This window comes from Microcaecilia unicolor, chromosome 1 (assembly GCF_901765095.1).
Source record: "Microcaecilia unicolor chromosome 1, aMicUni1.1, whole genome shotgun sequence".
NCBI lineage: Eukaryota > Metazoa > Chordata > Amphibia > Gymnophiona > Siphonopidae > Microcaecilia > Microcaecilia unicolor.
Genome location: NC_044031.1, coordinates 317174830 through 317192077, shown reverse-complemented (window position 1 = coordinate 317192077; position 17248 = coordinate 317174830). Strand labels below are relative to the sequence as shown.

At 49.9% G+C, this 17248-nt stretch overlaps 1 protein-coding gene across 3 annotated transcripts in view; it reads left to right on the top strand.

The window, feature by feature from the left end:
• The window catches only part of ECI2 (enoyl-CoA delta isomerase 2), a 192431-nt gene that overhangs the window by 90176 nt on the left and 85007 nt on the right, over window positions 1–17248 (top strand). For all 3 annotated transcript variants that reach the window (XM_030208681.1, XM_030208688.1, XM_030208698.1), the window contains exon 6: window positions 16636–16738. In XM_030208681.1, coding sequence (XP_030064541.1) covers window positions 16636–16738 — 103 coding nt within the window. The remainder of the gene's footprint in view (window positions 1–16635; window positions 16739–17248) is intronic.

The following is a 17248-nucleotide window of genomic DNA, read 5'->3' as shown; positions in this document are numbered from 1 at the left end:
AGAGGCAGGTTAGAAATGCTCAAAGTAAACTAAACTGCTCATTGCCTCTTCAGGGGCTCTTCCTAAGTACTTTACCTCTTGTGTTGCTTCTTGCTTCTCTCCTACCTTTTACTCCCTGTCCCCCCCCCCCCCCCCCCCCCCAACAACAAAAACAATCATAGTACAGCTTTCATTTCCTTTCTTACTCTCAGGGCAGCAGAGCAACCAGGCAGCAGTGCCCAGAAATATTTATTATGATGATGGTATCAGCAGTTCTTTTCCCCTTCTCCTTTCTTTATGGATTTGGACCCCTTGAGGTTACAGTTTTCCTTAGTATAGTCAGTATGAGACCAGTGGGACCAGGTAGCAGCAATCTTAGAGATCCTTGAAGATAATGTCCACGTGTTTTGTTGAGTAGCTGCACTTTGGTTGTCTCCTCTTGTGATGGTCACACAGACCCAGATTCAGAACCACTGCCGTACACCAATTCTTGGAGTATCGGGGAGGCACGCTTCCAAAACACCTATTTTCAGTTACCATTGGGTCCTGGGAATTCACCTTCTCCTAAGGGTTCCCAGAAAAAAAAACAGGCAGACAAATAAAATGTATATAAGGATGTATTTAGTCAAGAAACCTTGCAATCCAAATGTCCTTGCCAATGTGAAACAAGCTGCAAGTACCCAATGTCATATAAGTTATCTGCAGTTCTCACTGTATGGGTGTCACCAAATGACCAGGCTGTTGCAGACCAGCTGGCTGAGTCACTCTTCAACAGTGTGGTCTCAAATCTTTCTTCTCGGGATCTGTTGTCGTATTGGAACTCATTGGTAGCAAAATTTTACTGGCCAGAATCGTACCACCTCATCTTTGCTCTTATGATCAAAGGCTATGATCATTGGCTCTACCTCAGTCTGACTTCAGAGGGTTAACACTCCTTATATCAGTCATCTGATTAAGCAATAATGTCTTCACATCTCATATGGTTCACGAGGCTTGAAATTTCAGTTCTGGACTTTAAAATTGCTTAGTCAGGCACATCAGAAGTCAGGAGTTCAGGCCCCTTACTGTTAATCATTAAGCTGTTATTGTAACTGCCTGTAAAACAAAATATCCTGGGTAGTTTCAAGCAGCTTGCATAAGAAACAGCTTATCAGACCTAAAACAGTATAATATCATTTGCAATCAACTTACACAGGAACCTGTATTTCTGTGCTGATAAATGCTTATCTTACTTCAGTTGCCATAACAAGTGACATGAAAGGGTTATTGTTTTTGTGTGAAGTATATGTGAATGTCAAAGGTTTTACCCATCCCTCTGCTTGATTGCTGATTGCCTCGCCAGGATGAGCAGGTAGAAGCAGAAATGAATAAAAGAAATCGGAAACGCAAACAAAATGGGCAATGTGATAATTATGGGTGACTTCAATTATCCAAATATAGACTGGGTAAATGTAACATCGGGACACGCTAGAGAGGTACAATTCCTTGATGAAATCAAGGACAGCTTTATGGAGCAGCTGGTGCAGGAGCCGACAAGAGAAGGAAAACTTCTAGACTTGGTCCTTAGTGGAGCGCTTGATCTGGTGAGGGACGTTATGGTACTGGGGCCGCTTGATAACAGTGATCATAATATGATCAGTTGTAATATCAACCTTGAAGTAACTATACACAGGAAGTCAAATACGTTAGCGTTGTATAAAAGGATGCCGCCACTTTTGTAGAGAAGGCCAGACGAATTTCATATTTAATATAAAAAATTTACTCATTTGTTTAGTGTACAAGCTGATTACCATCAATAGGGGTAGTCAGGAAGCATTTCTGTACTCAAAACGCATCTACACACACAAGCAATATACAGCAAGCTTAAGGCAAATCAAAAATGCTATAGACAGACAAAGAAAAATTCAAAATGCTTACTTATTTCTTTGTTCCACTCTCCTTATAATCTTCTCCTGATATCACGTGCTTGCAGGCTGTACCGTACCATAAATCCTACAGCAGAACATATGCTGCATCTGGTTCCCAATATCCCACAGACTTTCTGGAGCCTGCCTTTGGCTGATGTGGGCCTCATGTCTCAGGAGATTTAGTTTAGTGTTGAAACAGCTTGTTCTGCATGATCTTTGAAGCTTTCCACTTCTATCTTTCATGCTTTTATTCAACAAATCTTTCATACTTTTGTTCAACAGCGTTTAACTTTAAAAAAGGAGACTATGATAAAATGAGAAGAACGGTGGAAAAAAAAAACTTAGGGGGACAACTGAGAGGTAAAAACTGTACAATAGGCATGGACGCTGTTCAAAAATACCATCCTGGAGACCCAGGCCAAACATATTCCACAAATTAGAAAAGAAAGACGGAACTCCAAAAGACAGCCAGCCTGGTTGAAAAGTGAGGTGAAGGAAGCTATTAGGGCTAAAAGAAATGCCTTCAGAAAATGGAAGAAGGAACCGTCTGAAAATAACAAGAAGCAGCATAAGGAGTGTCAAAGCAAATGCAAGGTGCAGGTAAAGAAGGCCAAGAGAGATTACGAAAAAAAGATAGCATTAGCGGCAAAAAAACATAGTAAAAAATTTTTTCAGTATATTAAAAGCAGGAAGACAGCAAAAGAATCGGTTGGGCCGCTGGATGACCGAGGGGTAAAAGGGGCGATCAAGGAAGACAAAGATGTAGCGGAGAGATTGAATGAATTCTTTGCTTTGGTCTTCACCGAGGAAGATTTGGGTGGGATACCGGTGTCGGAAATGATATTTCAAGCGGACGAGTCGGAGAAACTTACTGACTTCACGGTAAACCTGGAGGACGTAATGGGGCAGTTCAGCAAACTGAAGAGTAGCAAATCTCCTGGACCGGATGGTATTCATGCTAGAGTACTGATAGAACTGAAAAATAAGCTTGCGGAGCTACTGCTAGTGATATGCAATTTATCCTTAAAATCAAGCGTGGTATCGGAAGATTGGAGGGTGACCAATGTAACGCCCATTTTTTAAAAAGGTTCCAGGGGAGATCCAGGAAATTATAGACCGGTGAGTCTGACGTTGGTGCACATCCAAGGATTACTCAGTCCGAGTCAGCACGGAGTAAACAAACGTGGACAAAGGGGAGCCAGTTGATATTGTATATCTGGATTTTCAAAAGGCGTTTGACAAGGTACCTCATGAAAGGCTACAGAGGAAATTGGAGGGTCATGGGATAGGAGGAAAAGTCCTATTGTGAATTAAAAACTGGTTGAAGGATAGGAAACAGAGAGTGGGGTTAAATGGGCAGTATTCACAATGGAGAAGGGTAGTTAGTGGGGTTCCTCGGGGTCTGTGCTAGGACCGCTGCTTTTTAATATATTTATAAATGATTTAGAGATGGGAATAACTAGCGAGGTAATTAAATTTGCTGATGACACAAAGTTATTCAAAGTTGTTAACTCATGACAGGATTGTGAAAAATTACAGAAGGACCTTACGAGACTGGGAGACTGGGCGGCTAGATGGCAGATGATGTTTAATGTGAGCAAGTGCAAGGTGATGCATGTGGGGGAAAAAGAAGCCAAATTATAGCTACATCATACAAGGTTCCACGTTAGCAGTTATGGGACCAAGAAAGGGATCTGGGTGTTGTCGTCGATAATACACTGAAACCTTCTGCTCAGTGTGCTGCTGCGGCTCAGAAAGCGAATAGAATGTTGGGTATTATTAGGAAAGGTATGGAAAACAGGTGTGAGGATGTTATAATGCCGTTATATCGCTCCATGGTGCGACCGCACCTTGAGTATTGTGTTCAATTCTGGTCGCCGCATCTCAAGAAAGATATAGTGGAATTGGAAAAGGTGCAGAGAAGGGCGACTAAAATGATAGCGGGGATGGGACGACTTCCCTATAAAGAAAGACTAAGGAGGCTAGGGCTTTTCAGCTTGGAGAAGAGACGGCTGAGGGGAGATATGATAGAGGTCTATAAAATAATGAATGGAGTAGAACGGGTGGATGTGAAGCGTCTGTTCACGCTTTCCAAAAATACTAGGACTAGGGGGCATGCGATGAAACTACAGTGTAGTAAATTTAAAACAAATCGGAGAAAATCTTTCTTCACCCAACGTGTAATTAAACTCTGGAATTTGTTGCCGGAGAACGTGGTGAAGGCGATTAGCTTGGCAGAGTTTAAAAAGGGGTTAGACGGTTTCCTAAAGGACAAGTCCATAAACCGATACTAAATGGACTTGGGAAAAATCCACAATTCCAGGAATAACATGTATAGAATGTTTGTACGTTTGGGAAGCTTGCCAGGTGCCCTTCGCCTGGATTGGCCGCTGACGTGGACAGGATGCTTGGCTCGATGGACTCTTGGTCTTTTCCCAGTGTGGCATTACTTATGTACTTATGTAAAGAGTGAACTCAGGAGTTTGAGCCCTAAGGAAAAGGAGGAGAGGGAAGCACCAACCAGGAGCTTTACAGGAAAAGATATTGTGGGGAAAAGATTTCTTTGTGGAGAGGGTCTGTAGGGAAGAGAATCCCTTAGAAAAGGGAACAGGTTTCCCTGCACTTGGAAAACCACTAACAAAAAAGAACTGACAAGACAGTGAAAGGGTTTATAGACACACATGAAGGGAGAAGTATGTGTGATTATATAGTGTTAACCTAAAGATGTGCAACCTCATACAAGAGACTCCCTCAAAAAGCAATGTATGTTTTGCACAAGTCGTCAGTAAAGTTAGCTGGAGCACCCCATATTAGTCTCAGTATTTGTGGTGAAGGGGGCAATCTGTGCCTGGACTTTGAAGAAAAATATTCTCCCACCCCAGAGAGAACAAATTCTCTTGGAGAAGAGTGTGCATTTGTTGAGTGAAAAAGGGGAAAGCACCAGGAGGAAATTAAATGATAAGACAGTCTTTGAAGGAGTGAGAACTGCCAGGTGGACTGCCCTGAGACCAGGTACCCCTTACAAAAGTAACAGCCAATCAGCAGTTTTCCAGGGCTACCTATCAAAAAAATCTGGACTGTTTTTCTAGTAGGAAATGAGGGCTGTGAAGTGTGCCTGCCAGAGCCTTACTTCACATCCCGTGCTGAAGCTGCTTAGGCCTACTGTCCCGTACAGAAGCTGCGAAGAGCCTGTGAGCCAGGCTTCTTCCCACATAGGATTAGATAGCACACAAACTGGGATTCTTCCATTGCATGATTTTTAGAATGCACATAGGCTGGACTCTTTCCTGGAAATGTGAGGAAGAGAGGTTAAGTGAGACATTCAGTTGAAAAAGGGAGGGGTATACCTGAAATAATTATTCTCCGAGGACAAGCAGGCTGCTTGTTCTCACTGATGGGTGACGTCCACGGCAGCCCCTCCAATCGGAAACTTCACTAGCAAAGTCCTTTGCTAGCCCTCGCGCGCCCGCGCGCACCGCGCATGCGCGGCCGTCTTCCCGCCCGAAACCGGCTCGAGCCGGCCAGTCTTCTTTTGTCCGCACTCGGTACGGTCGTGTTTTCGCCGTGTCGAGCCCCGGAAAGTCGACCTCGCGCGTCCAATTTGTTTTGAACGTGTTTTTTTCCTTCGGGAAAGCTTTGTCCTAGTCGGGAAGTGCTCCGGAAACCCCCCGCCGGGTTTCGTGTAAATCCTCCCCGTACTTCCAGCTTTTTTGCCCCGGTAAGTTTTCTTTCGTCGTCGGGGTAGGCCTCTTTTCGGCCTCGGTCGAGATTTTTTCTCCCTCTAAATTTGGTGCTTCAAATTTCGCCATTTCGGCTTTTGATTTCGCCGGCGTGATTTTTCCGCCCATGACATCGAAGCCTTCCAGCGGCTTCAAGAAGTGCACCCAGTGCGCCCGGGTTATCTCGCTCACTGATCGACACTCGTCGTGTCTTCAGTGTCTGGGGGCCGAGCACCGCCCTCAGAACTGCAGTCTGTGTTCCCTGCTTCAAAGGCGGACTCAGGTAGCGAGACTAGCCCAGTGGAACGTGTTGTTCTCGGGCTCTTCGTCGGCATCGGCACCGGGATCTTCGAGTGCATCGACGTCGTCAGCGTCCAGACCTTCTTCCTCGGCCGCCCCTGCATCGAGTGCATCGAGGCATCGGGCCTCTGCATCGGCGCCGAGACATCGGATAGCTGCATCGACGTCGGTGGTACCAGGACCTCGTCTGCTGATGTCGTCGGACGGTGGTGCATCGGGTGGAGTGCAGGTGAGGGCTGTCCATTCCCCTGCTGGTGGCGGTGAGCCCTCGGGTGGGTCTCCGCCTACCCTGAGGGCTCCTGCGGTACAGCCCCCCCGAGATCGACCTTCTTCAGTCTCGGCCCCGAGGAAGCGACGGATGGATTCGACGTCCTCCTCGTCGGTGCCGGGGAGCTCCGGTGACATGCTTCGGAAGAAATCGAAGAAGCATCGACACCGGTCTCCCCCCCGTGTCGGCACCGAGAGCTCTGGGTCGCCGAGGGATTCGGCACCCAGCAGGCATCGGCACCGAGAGGACCGCTCACCCTCTGTTCAGGAGGTGTCGATGCGCTCCGCTCTGGACAGCCCGGAACAGCCTCCACGCCCGGAACAGGTACTGACGTCGACGCCTGCATCGACCTCTCAGCCTTTCTCTGCAGCCGCTCTAAACGAGAGCCTCCGGGCCGTTCTCCCAGAGATTCTGGGAGAGCTGTTGCGCCCTACCCCTCCGGTACCGGCGGTGCTTGCGCCACCGGTACCGTCGAGCGTGGCGCCGGCTGGCCCATCGCCCAGGTTGAGGTCCCCGACGTCCGACCGCGGCCACCTCCCAGGAAGGCTCCCCGACTACGTCGGCGGAGGGAGCTTCGCCGATGCGGGCGAGGGAGTCTACCTCTCGACGCCCCCATCGTGGACGGGGTTCCACGGAGTCGAGCAGGGCGAGGTTGCAGACACAGGTCCGTGAACTTGTGTCTGACACCGAGGGTGAGGCCTCGTGGGAGGAAGAGGAAGATCCCAGATATTTCTCTGACGAGGAGTCTGAGGGTCTTCCGTCTGATCCCACTCCCTCTCCTGAGAGACAGCTTTCTCCTCCCGAGAGTCTGTCTTTTGCCTCCTTTGTCCGGGAGATGTCTACGGCCATCCCCTTCCCGGTGGTTGTGGAGGACGAGCCCAGGGCTGAAATGTTTGAGCTCCTGAACTATCCTTCTCCACCTAAGGAAGCGTCCACTGTTCCCTTGCACCATGTCCTGAAGAAGACATTGCTTGCGAACTGGACCAAGCCATTAACTAATCCCCACATTCCCAAGAAGATTGAGTCCCAGTACCGGATCCATGGGGACCCAGAGCTGATGCGCACTCAGTTGCCTCATGACTCTGGAGTTGTGGATTTGGCCCTAAAGAAGGCTAAGAGTTCTAGGGAACATGCTTCGGCGCCCCCGGGCAAGGACGCTAGAACCTTAGACTCCTTTGGGAGGAAGGCCTACCATTCCTCTATGCTCGTGTCCAAGATCCAGTCTTACCAGCTCTACACGAGCATACACATGCGGAATAATGTGCGGCAGTTGGCGGGCTTGGTTGATGCTCTTCCCCCTGAGCAAGCCAAGCCTTTTCAGGAGGTGGTCAGGCAGCTGAAGGCGTGCAGAAAATTCCTGGCCAGAGGAGTTTATGACACTTTTGATGTTGCGTCCAGGGCCGCTGCTCAAGGTGTGGTGATGCGCAGGCTCTCATGGCTGCGTGCCGCCGACCTGGAGAATAGAATCCAGCAGCGGATTGCGGACTCGCCTTGCCGTGCGGATAACATTTTTGGCGAAAAAGTCGAGCAGGTGGTAGAGTCTCTCCACCAGCGGGACACCGCATTCGACAAGTTCGCCCGCCGGCAGCCTTCAGCTTCTACCTCTACAGGTAGACGATTTTTCGGGGGAAGGAAGACTGTTCCCTATACTTCTGGCAAGCGTAGGTACAATCCTCCTTCCCGACAGCCTGCGGCCCAGGCTAAGCCCCAGCGCGCTCGCTCTCGTCAGCAGCGTGCGAATCAGCAAGGCCCCGCGGCTCCCCAGCAAAAGCAAGGGGCGAGCTTTTGACTGGCTCCAGCAGAGCATAGCCGACATCCAAGTGTCAGTGCCGGGCGACCTGCCTGTCGGAGGGAGGTTGAAAGCTTTTCACCAAAGGTGGCCTCTCATAACCTCCGATCAGTGGGTTCTCCAAATAGTCCGGCAAGGATACACCCTCAATTTGGCCTCACAACCTCCAAATTGTCCACCGGGAGCTCAGTCCTACAGCTTCCAGCACAAGCAGGTACTTGCAGAGGAACTCTCCGCCCTTCTCAGCGCCAATGCGGTCGAGCCCGTGCCATCCGGGCAAGAAGGGCTGGGGTTCTATTCCAGGTACTTCCTTGTGGAAAAGAAAACAGGGGGGATGCGTCCCATCCTAGACCTAAGGGCCCTGAACAAATATCTCGTAAAAGAAAAGTTCAGGATGCTTTCCCTGGGCACCCTTCTCCCCATGATTCAGCAAAACGATTGGCTATGCTCTCTGGACTTGAAGGATGCCTACACACACATCCCGATACTGCCAGCTCACAGACAGTATCTGCGATTTCAGCTGGGCGCACGCCACTTCCAGTACTGTGTGCTACCCTTTGGGCTCGCCTCTGCGCCCAGGGTGTTCACAAAGTGCCTAGCTGTGGTAGCAGCGGCGCTTCGCAGGCTGGGGGTGCACGTGTTCCCATATCTCGACGATTGGCTGGTGAAGAACACATCCGAGGCAGGAGCCCTGCAGTCCATGCAGATGACTATTCGCCTCCTGGAGCTACTGGGGTTTGTGATAAATTACCCAAAGTCCCATCTTCTCCCAGTGCAGAAACTCGAATTCATCGGAGCCCTGCTGGATTCTCGGACGGCTCGCGCCTATCTCCCAGAGGCGAGGGCCAACAACTTGTTGTCCCTCGTCTCGCGGGTGCGAGCGTCCCAGCAGATCACAGCTCGGCAGATGTTGAGATTGCTGGGCCACATGGCTTCCACAGTTCATGTGACTCCCATGGCCCGCCTTCACATGAGATCTGCTCAATGGACCCTAGCCTCCCAGTGGTATCAGGCCGCCGGGGGTCTAGAGGACGTGATCCACCTGTCCACGAGTTTTCTCGAATCCCTGTATTGGTGGACGATTTGCTCCAATTTGACTCTGGGACGTCCCTTCCAAATTCCTCAGCCTCAAAAAGTGCTGACCACGGATGCGTCTCTCCTGGGATGGGGAGCTCATGTCGATGGGCTTCACACCCAAGGAAGGTGGTCCCTCCAAGAAAGCGATCTACAGATCAATCTTCTGGAGTTGCGAGCGATCTGGAACGCTCTGAAGGCTTTCAGAGATCGGCTGTCCCACCAAATTATCCAAATTCAGACAGACAATCAGGTTGCCATGTACTATGTCAACAAGCAGGGGGGCACCGGATCTCGCCCCCTGTGTCAGGAAGCCGTCAGCATGTGGCTCTGGGCTCGCCGTCAAGGCATGGTGCTCCAAGCCACATATCTGGCAGGCGTAAACAACAGTCTGGCCGACAGGTTGAGCAGGATTATGCAACCTCACGAGTGGTCGCTCAATTCCCGTGTGGTGCGACAGATCTTCCAGGCGTGGGGCACCCCCCTGGTGGATCTCTTCGCATCTCAAGTGAACCACAAGGTCCCTCAGTTCTGTTCCAGGCTTCAGGCCCACGGCAGACTGGCGTCGGATGCCTTCCTCCTGGATTGGGGGGAAGGTCTGCTGTATGCTTATCCTCCCATTCCTCTGGTGGGGAAGACTTTGTTGAAACTCAAGCAAGACCGAGGCACCATGATTCTGATTGCTCCCTTTTGGCCGCGTCAGATCTGGTTCCCTCTTCTTCTGGAGTTATCCTCCGAAGAACCGTGGAGATTGGAGTGTTTTCCGACCCTCATCACGCAGGACGAAGGGGCTCTTCTGCATCCCAACCTCCAGTCCCTGGCTCTCACGGCCTGGATGTTGAGGGCGTAGACTTTGCCTCTTTGGGTCTGCCAGAGGGTGTCTCCCGCATCTTGCTTGCTTCCAGGAAAGACTCCACTAAGAGAAGTTACTTCTTTCATTGGAGGAGGTTTGCCGTCTGGTGTGACAGCAAGGCCCTAGATCCTCGCTCTTGTCCTACACAGACCCTGCTTGAATACCTTCTCCACTTGTCTGAGTCTGGTCTGAAGACCAACTCCGTAAGGGTTCACCTTAGTGCAATCAGTGCATACCATTACCAAGTGGAAGGTAAGCCGATCTCAGGACAGCCTTTAGTTGTTCGCTTCATGAGAGGTTTGCTTTTGTCAAAGCCCCCTGTCAAGCCTCCTACAGTGTCATGGGATCTCAATGTCGTTCTCACCCAGCTGATGAAACCTCCTTTCGAGCCACTGAATTCCTGCCATCCGAAGTACTTGACCTGGAAGGTCATTTTCTTGGTGGCAGTTACCTCGGCTCGTAGAGTCAGTGAGCTTCAGGCCCTGGTAGCCCAGGCCCCTTACACCAAATTTCATCACAACAGAGTAGTCCTCCGCACTCACCCTAAGTTTCTGCCAAAGGTTGTGTCGGAGTTCCATCTGAACCAGTCAATTGTCTTGCCAACTTTCTTTCCCCGTCCTCATTCCTGCCCTGCTGAACGTCAGCTGCACACATTGGACTGCAAGAGAGCATTGGCCTTCTATCTGGAGCGGACACAGCCCCACAGACAGTCCGCCCAATTGTTTGTTTCTTTTGATCCCAACAAGAGGGGAGTGGCTGTAGGGAAACGCACCATATCCAATTGGCTAGCAGATTGCATTTCCTTCACTTACGCCCAGGCTGGGCTGGCTCTTGAGGGTCATGTCACGGCTCATAATGTTAGAGCCATGGCAGCGTCGGTAGCCCACTTGAAGTCAGCCACCATGGAGGAAATTTGCAAAGCTGCGACGTGGTCATCTGTCCACACATTCACATCTCATTACTGCCTGCAGCAGGATACCCGACGTGACAGTCGGTTCGGGCAGTCAGTTCTTCAGAACCTGTTTGGGCTTTAGGATCCAACTCCACCCCCCGAGGGCCCTGTTTGTTCTGTTCCAGGCTACACTCTCAGTTAGTTGGTAAATTTTTTAGGTCAATCTCAGTTATGTCCTCGCCGTTGCGAGGCCCAATTGACCAATGTTGTTGTTTTGAGTGAGCCTGGGGGCTAGGGATACCCCATCAGTGAGAACAAGCAGCCTGCTTGTCCTCGGAGAAAGCGAATGCTACATACCTGTAGAAGGTATTCTCCGAGGACAGCAGGCTGATTGTTCTCACAAACCCGCCCGCCTCCCCTTTGGAGTTGTGTCTTCCCTTGAAGTGTATTGTCTTGCTACATACTGGACTGGCCGGCTCGAGCCGGTTTCGGGCGGGAAGACGGCCGCGCATGCGCGGTGCGCGCGGGCGCGCGAGGGCTAGCAAAGGACTTTGCTAGTGAAGTTTCCGATTGGAGGGGCTGCCGTGGACGTCACCCATCAGTGAGAACAATCAGCCTGCTGTCCTCGGAGAATACCTTCTACAGGTATGTAGCATTCGCTTTCTCCGAGGTCAAGCAGGCTGGATATCATCACACAAGGGTCGTCGTCCGCGACGGCCCAGGAGACTGGAACTAAAAGAAAAACTTTAGAAAGCTGTAGAACGGCGCAGCACGCTTGGGAACAACACACCGCGCATGCGCGAGTGACTTCCCGCCGGCGACACCCACTCGCTTCCCTCAGTTTCTTTTTCTCCGCGCCATGAAGAGGAGTTGTGTGTTCGGCTGCTCTTCGTTTTTTTTTTCGCTCAGGAGATCAATTTTTGCGTTTATCGAACCCCTTTTTCATTTCTTTTACTTTTCGTTTTCTTCAAAAAAAAAAAAAAAAGAAAAAACAACAACTGAATTTTCCCTTATTTTTTTTTTAGATTTTTCTCACTTCTTTAAAGTGTTCTTTCTTTTTCGTTGCGGCCGTCCTTAGGCTGCTCGGCCGTATCCTTTTTCCCTTTTTTGTGCCTTTTTTTAATTGGCACAATCGAGCCTTTTAATTTCGCGGACGCTATTTTCCCGCCCATGTCATCGAAGACTCCCAGCTGCTTCAAACACTGTACTCGCTGCAATAGGACCATCTCCAGTACCGACCCTCACGCGTGGTGTCTCCAGTGTCTTAGGCCCAATCATCTTCCAGTTGGTTGTAAGCTATGCAAGTTGATGAAAAAAAGGACCCAGGTGGCTTGAGAGGCTCAGCGCGAGAGGCTTTTTCCAAGTTGGTCCGGTCTTTCGACGTCGAGGGAAGCAGCACCGGGAGTTCAGGTAATGGCTGCAGAGAGACCAATTTGAGCTGGGAGCAGCGAGGCATCGAGTGGGTCTCCACCCGTCTCGAGGCCTACTGCTATGCAGGCCCCCCGGGACCGACCTGAGTTGGAGCTGGCCCCTAGGAGACGTGAGGATTCCACATGTTCCTCATCGGTACCGAGGAGTGTCGATGATGGGCGTCGAGCAAAGAAGCATCGTCATCGATCTCCTTCTAGACACGGTACCGAGAGCTCCTGGGAGCCGAGGGAGTCGGCACCCGAGAAGCGTCGGCGCCAGGAGGACCGCTCACTCTCCATTCAGGAGGTGCCGATGTGTCGGTCATCTGGCAGCCTGGTACCGGCTCTCGAGCCCCCTCAGATCCTGGCACCGACTCCTTCACTGGTCCCACAGTCTTTTCTGATGGCAGCTCTCGATGAGCGTCTCCGGGCCCTTCTTCCAGAGATTCTGAAAGGGGTTAGATAGATTCCTAAAGGACAAGTCCATAGACCGCTATTAAATGGACTTGGAAAAATTCCGCATTTTTAGGTATAACTTGTCTGGAATGTTTTTACGTTTGGGGAGCGTGCCAGGTGCCCTTGACCTGGATTGGCCACTGTCGGTGACAGGATGCTGGGCTAGATGGACCTTTGGTCTTTCCCAGTATGGCACTACTTATGTACTTATGTACTTATAATCTGCCTCGGTGTTGAGGGTGATTGCGCTTCCTGTACCGACTGCTGACACAGCATCTGGTCCATCGCCTGCGAGCAGGTCCCCGCCCTCGGTACCGCTTGCGGTGCCGGAGCTGGTTACCACCCGGGTTGACTCCCCCTCGACGTCGGCAGCGGAAGCTTTGCCGGAGTCCAGGCAGGCGTCGACTTCTCGGCATCCCCCACGAGGACGTCGATCCTCGACGTCAAGACAGGCTCGAGTTCGGGCTGCTCTTAAGGAGCTTCTGTCTGATACCGAAGAGGAGCGCTCATGGGGAGAAGAGGAAGACCCCAGGTATTTTTCGGAGGAAGACTCCTGTGGGCTTCCTTCTGATCCTATTCCACCCATTGAAATTAGACCGTCTCCACCTGACAATCTTACTTTTTCTTCTTTTGTATGGGAAATGTCTAAGGACATTCCATTCCCTATGGAGGTTGTGGATGAGCCCAGGGCTGAGATGCTTGAGGTCCTGGATTATCCTTTTCCACCTGCAGAGGTTGCAACGGCCCCCCTGCACAATACACTCGGGGAAGTGACGTTGCGGAATTGGTCGTCCAGGGCCGTGCCAACCCAGTAAGCGGGGTAAGCACCGCAGGGGGATGTCTGCCTACAAGGGCGCCGCGCCCAGCGCTGCCGTCCAGTTGTATTTCAAAACCCAAATTAAAAAAAAAAAATAAAACTTACCACGTTGGCCCCTATGCGCATGCGCTGCTGCTGCCTTCCCACACAGCGCACGGCTCTTTGGCACCGCCACCGCCCAGCTCTTCCCACACGCAGATGCAGAGTATGTGACACGTCCGTCCGGTCCGAGTTATTTGGACCGCCAGCGCCGCCGGGTGTTGCCGTCATTGGAGTGCCTTCTGGAGCCTCACAGTATAATATAAGCAGGGAACATATCCAAATGCATTTGGATGTTCTCAGGGTCAAAGTTAGGGTGTTCAAACAAGGCAGTTGCCCTGAGCCTCCATGCCTCAACAGGTCCCAAGCTCGTCCAAAACTGAGGGAGATACAGCTTGCAGGTGGTAGATCCTGAACCCCATCCTAGTGGAGGAGTGGCCTAGTGGTTAGGGTGGTGGACTTTGGTCCTGGGGGAACTGAGGAACTGAGTTTGATTCCCACTTCAGGCACAGGCAGCTCCTTGTGACTGGGCAAGTCACTTAACCCTCCATTGCCCCATGTAAGCCGCATTGAGCCTGCCATGAGTGGGAAAGCGCGGGGTACAAATGTAACAAAAATAAATAAAAATCTAACACCAGCCATGGAAGCTCTTTGCATCAGGTCAGTAACACTGAAAATGATTGAAACTATTGCTGTATTCTTCTACCAGTTTTATTGGACTTTGATTGTATTTGCTGGTACCTGAGAATCTCTCTCTCTCTCTCTCTACGTAGTACAGGATAGTCTGCAGGGGGGCGCCAGAAACCCTTGGCACGGCCCTGTGGTCTTCCCCTCTTTCTATTTCAGTTGTCAACAAGAAGTCCCAGTACAGAGTCCATGGAGAGCCTGTGATGGTGAAGGCCCAACTTCTTCACAATTCCATGGTGGTGGACTCTGCTCTCAGAAGAGCCAAGAATACTAGAGACTATGCCTCTGCGCCCCCAGGCAAAGAGTCTAGGACCTTGGATTCTTTTGGGAGGCGTACGTATCAGGCTGGAATGCTCGCCGCCAAGATCCAAACATACCAGCTGTACACGAGCATTCACTTACAGAACTTGGTGAGGCAACTGTCCAGTTTAGTTAAGGTTCTTCCTCTGGAGCTTGCTGAACCTTTTCACCAGGTGGTCAGGCAGCAGAAGGCGTGTCGCAAATTATTGCCCAGGGGAGCTTATGACACTTTTGATGCCGCATCCTGAGTAGCTGCTCAAGGTATAGTGATGCGCAGACTCTCATGGCTGTATGTTTCTGACCTGGATCAGAAGACCCAGCAGCGAATGGCAGATGTTCCTTGCCGGGGGGATAATCTTGTTGGAGAGAAGGTTGAGGATATGGTCGATACCCTCAAGAAGCAACATGATGCGATGGATTCTCTCTCCCACCGGATGCCTTCTGCTACTACCTCCTCTACTAGGAGGTTCTTTGGAGGGAGGAGGAGTGCTCCCTATTCCTATAATAGGCGTAGGTACACTCCTACCTCTCGGCAGCCTGTTCAAGCTCGCTCCCAGCAGGTTCGCTCTCGTCAGCGATGTGCGCCTAAGGCCCCTCCGGCTCCCCAGCAAAAGCAAGGGATTGGCTTTTGACTGGCTCCAGAGTAGCATAGCCGCAGTAAAAGTAGCTCTGCCGGACGATCCGCCTGTTGGGGGGAGGTTGATATTTTTTCACCCACACATAACTCTGAAAATATCATGAATCTGTGTGCTGATCCTTCAGTTCTCCCACTTTATTCCCTCACCATACATAAACCAGTAGAGAGAGATGGTCATTCTTCTCGCTCCCAACAGTGACTCTTGCCGCAGCATTTTGTACTAATTGAAGAGGCTTCAGAGAGATTTCTGGCAACCCTGCATTCAACATGTTACAATAATCCAAATATGGTAGTGCCAACAATTGAAAATTTGATAGATCAAGAAATGCACATGGCCTGCAAACAAGATATAGCTTTAAAAAACAAAGTGTTTTGTAAAACCTTGGCAATTTGAAGCCAGATACATAATTTTAAAATCAAGTATGATACCCAGTACAGAAATAGTATGTCTGGAAGTACACAATGATTCTAGAGGAGAATAATTTATTCCATTATTCTTAATGCCTTTTATCTATACTGCTAACTAATTCCTATGGCAGCTATGGTTAAATTATAAAATTCATGTCTATTGGCATTGCCATCTAATGGTTTGATGTATTATCACACTTGGTTTTATTTTATTATTCTTTTCAAATGATCACTCCATTCAGACTGCCCCTCTTCTCTACATCTAAGACACACAGACAACACAAATACACCTATGCCGTTAGAGATTGGAAAGAATTCCATTTGCAGTGCTTTGCATGCTTTCCCCACTTGTTTGACTTGTTTCAAGGTAGCTCTATTATCAAGTTAAATTTAGAAGCCCATTAATTTTGCATCTGTTTTCCCACCATGAGTTTCACATTCCTACCCTAGAGCTGTTTGGTTAGCCCTCACTAGGGTTACCATATGTCTGGATTTATCCGGACATGTCCTCTTTTTGAGGGCATGTCCGGGCAACCGGGCGGGTTTTGACAGTCTGCCCGTTTGTCTGGATTTTTGGACAAACGGGCAGATTGCTAGCCTCCCCTCTCCTTATTTACTACTGCCCTGGTGGTCTAGTGACCTCTTCTGCCTTCGGGGCAGGAAAGAGCCCTGCCCTGCATGCATCCTTCCTGTTGCTGATCCTCGGCGCCGATTCAAAATGGCCGCCAAGAGTTGAAGTGACCTTGCGAGACTTCCACTCTTGGTGGCCATTTTGAATCGGCGCCGAGGATCAGCAACAGGAAGGATGCATGCAGGGCAGCGCTCCGGGCAGGAAAGAGGGGGCTCTTTCCTGCCCCGAAGAGGTCACAAGACCACCAGGGCAGTAGTAAGGTAAGGGGAGGGGGGGCGACAAGGTATGTGACGGGGGAGGGGAAAATGTGACAGGGGCGGAGCGAGGGTGTGAAAGGGGGCGGGCGGGTGTGAAAGGGGGCGGGGTGTGTTGTGGGGCGGGGCATGTGTCCTCCTTTTGAGGGGACAAAATATGGTAACCCTAGCCCTCACAGAGTTTCTTTTATGGTTCTTTCTTTCTGCTGGTTGCAGGAAGCGGTGATTATTATTGCAGTGGGAATGACCTGAACAATTTTATGAACATATCATCAGATGGAAAAGAAAAGATGGCGGAGGATGCTGCAATAATGTTGGAGTATGTATACTTAGCTTCTGCCAGGCTTATCCTGCATTATTTGGTTGTCTTTGGACTCCTTGGCCAGCTTAGGGACTATTAGTAGTTGAAGCGGTGAAGGGTTACATTAACAGCGTCTATAGTTGTTAATAGGAAGTATCTGTGGATCTAGATGGAGATCTCTTCATACTTTCTAGAGTAAGGGGGTTGAAAATACACCTTGAGATGTGAGTAATTTCCACCATAGCTGCATTAAATGGGATGAACCACATAAGATCAGCGAGTGAAGGAAAATCAAAATTAAAAAAAAAAAAATCCTTCATAATGAAAATTTAACTTGCTTTAAAATCATTGCTAGAATTTGAAAGAAAGTATAAACAGTATTTCTCCAAGGACAAGCAGGCTTATTTTCACAAGTGGGTGACACCGATCCGCATCGCCTGGTCCGGAACTTATAACTTATATAAGTAGGGCTTTGTGGAACACGAGACTCGCTACACCATGTATGCACAAGTGCCTTCCCACCCACCA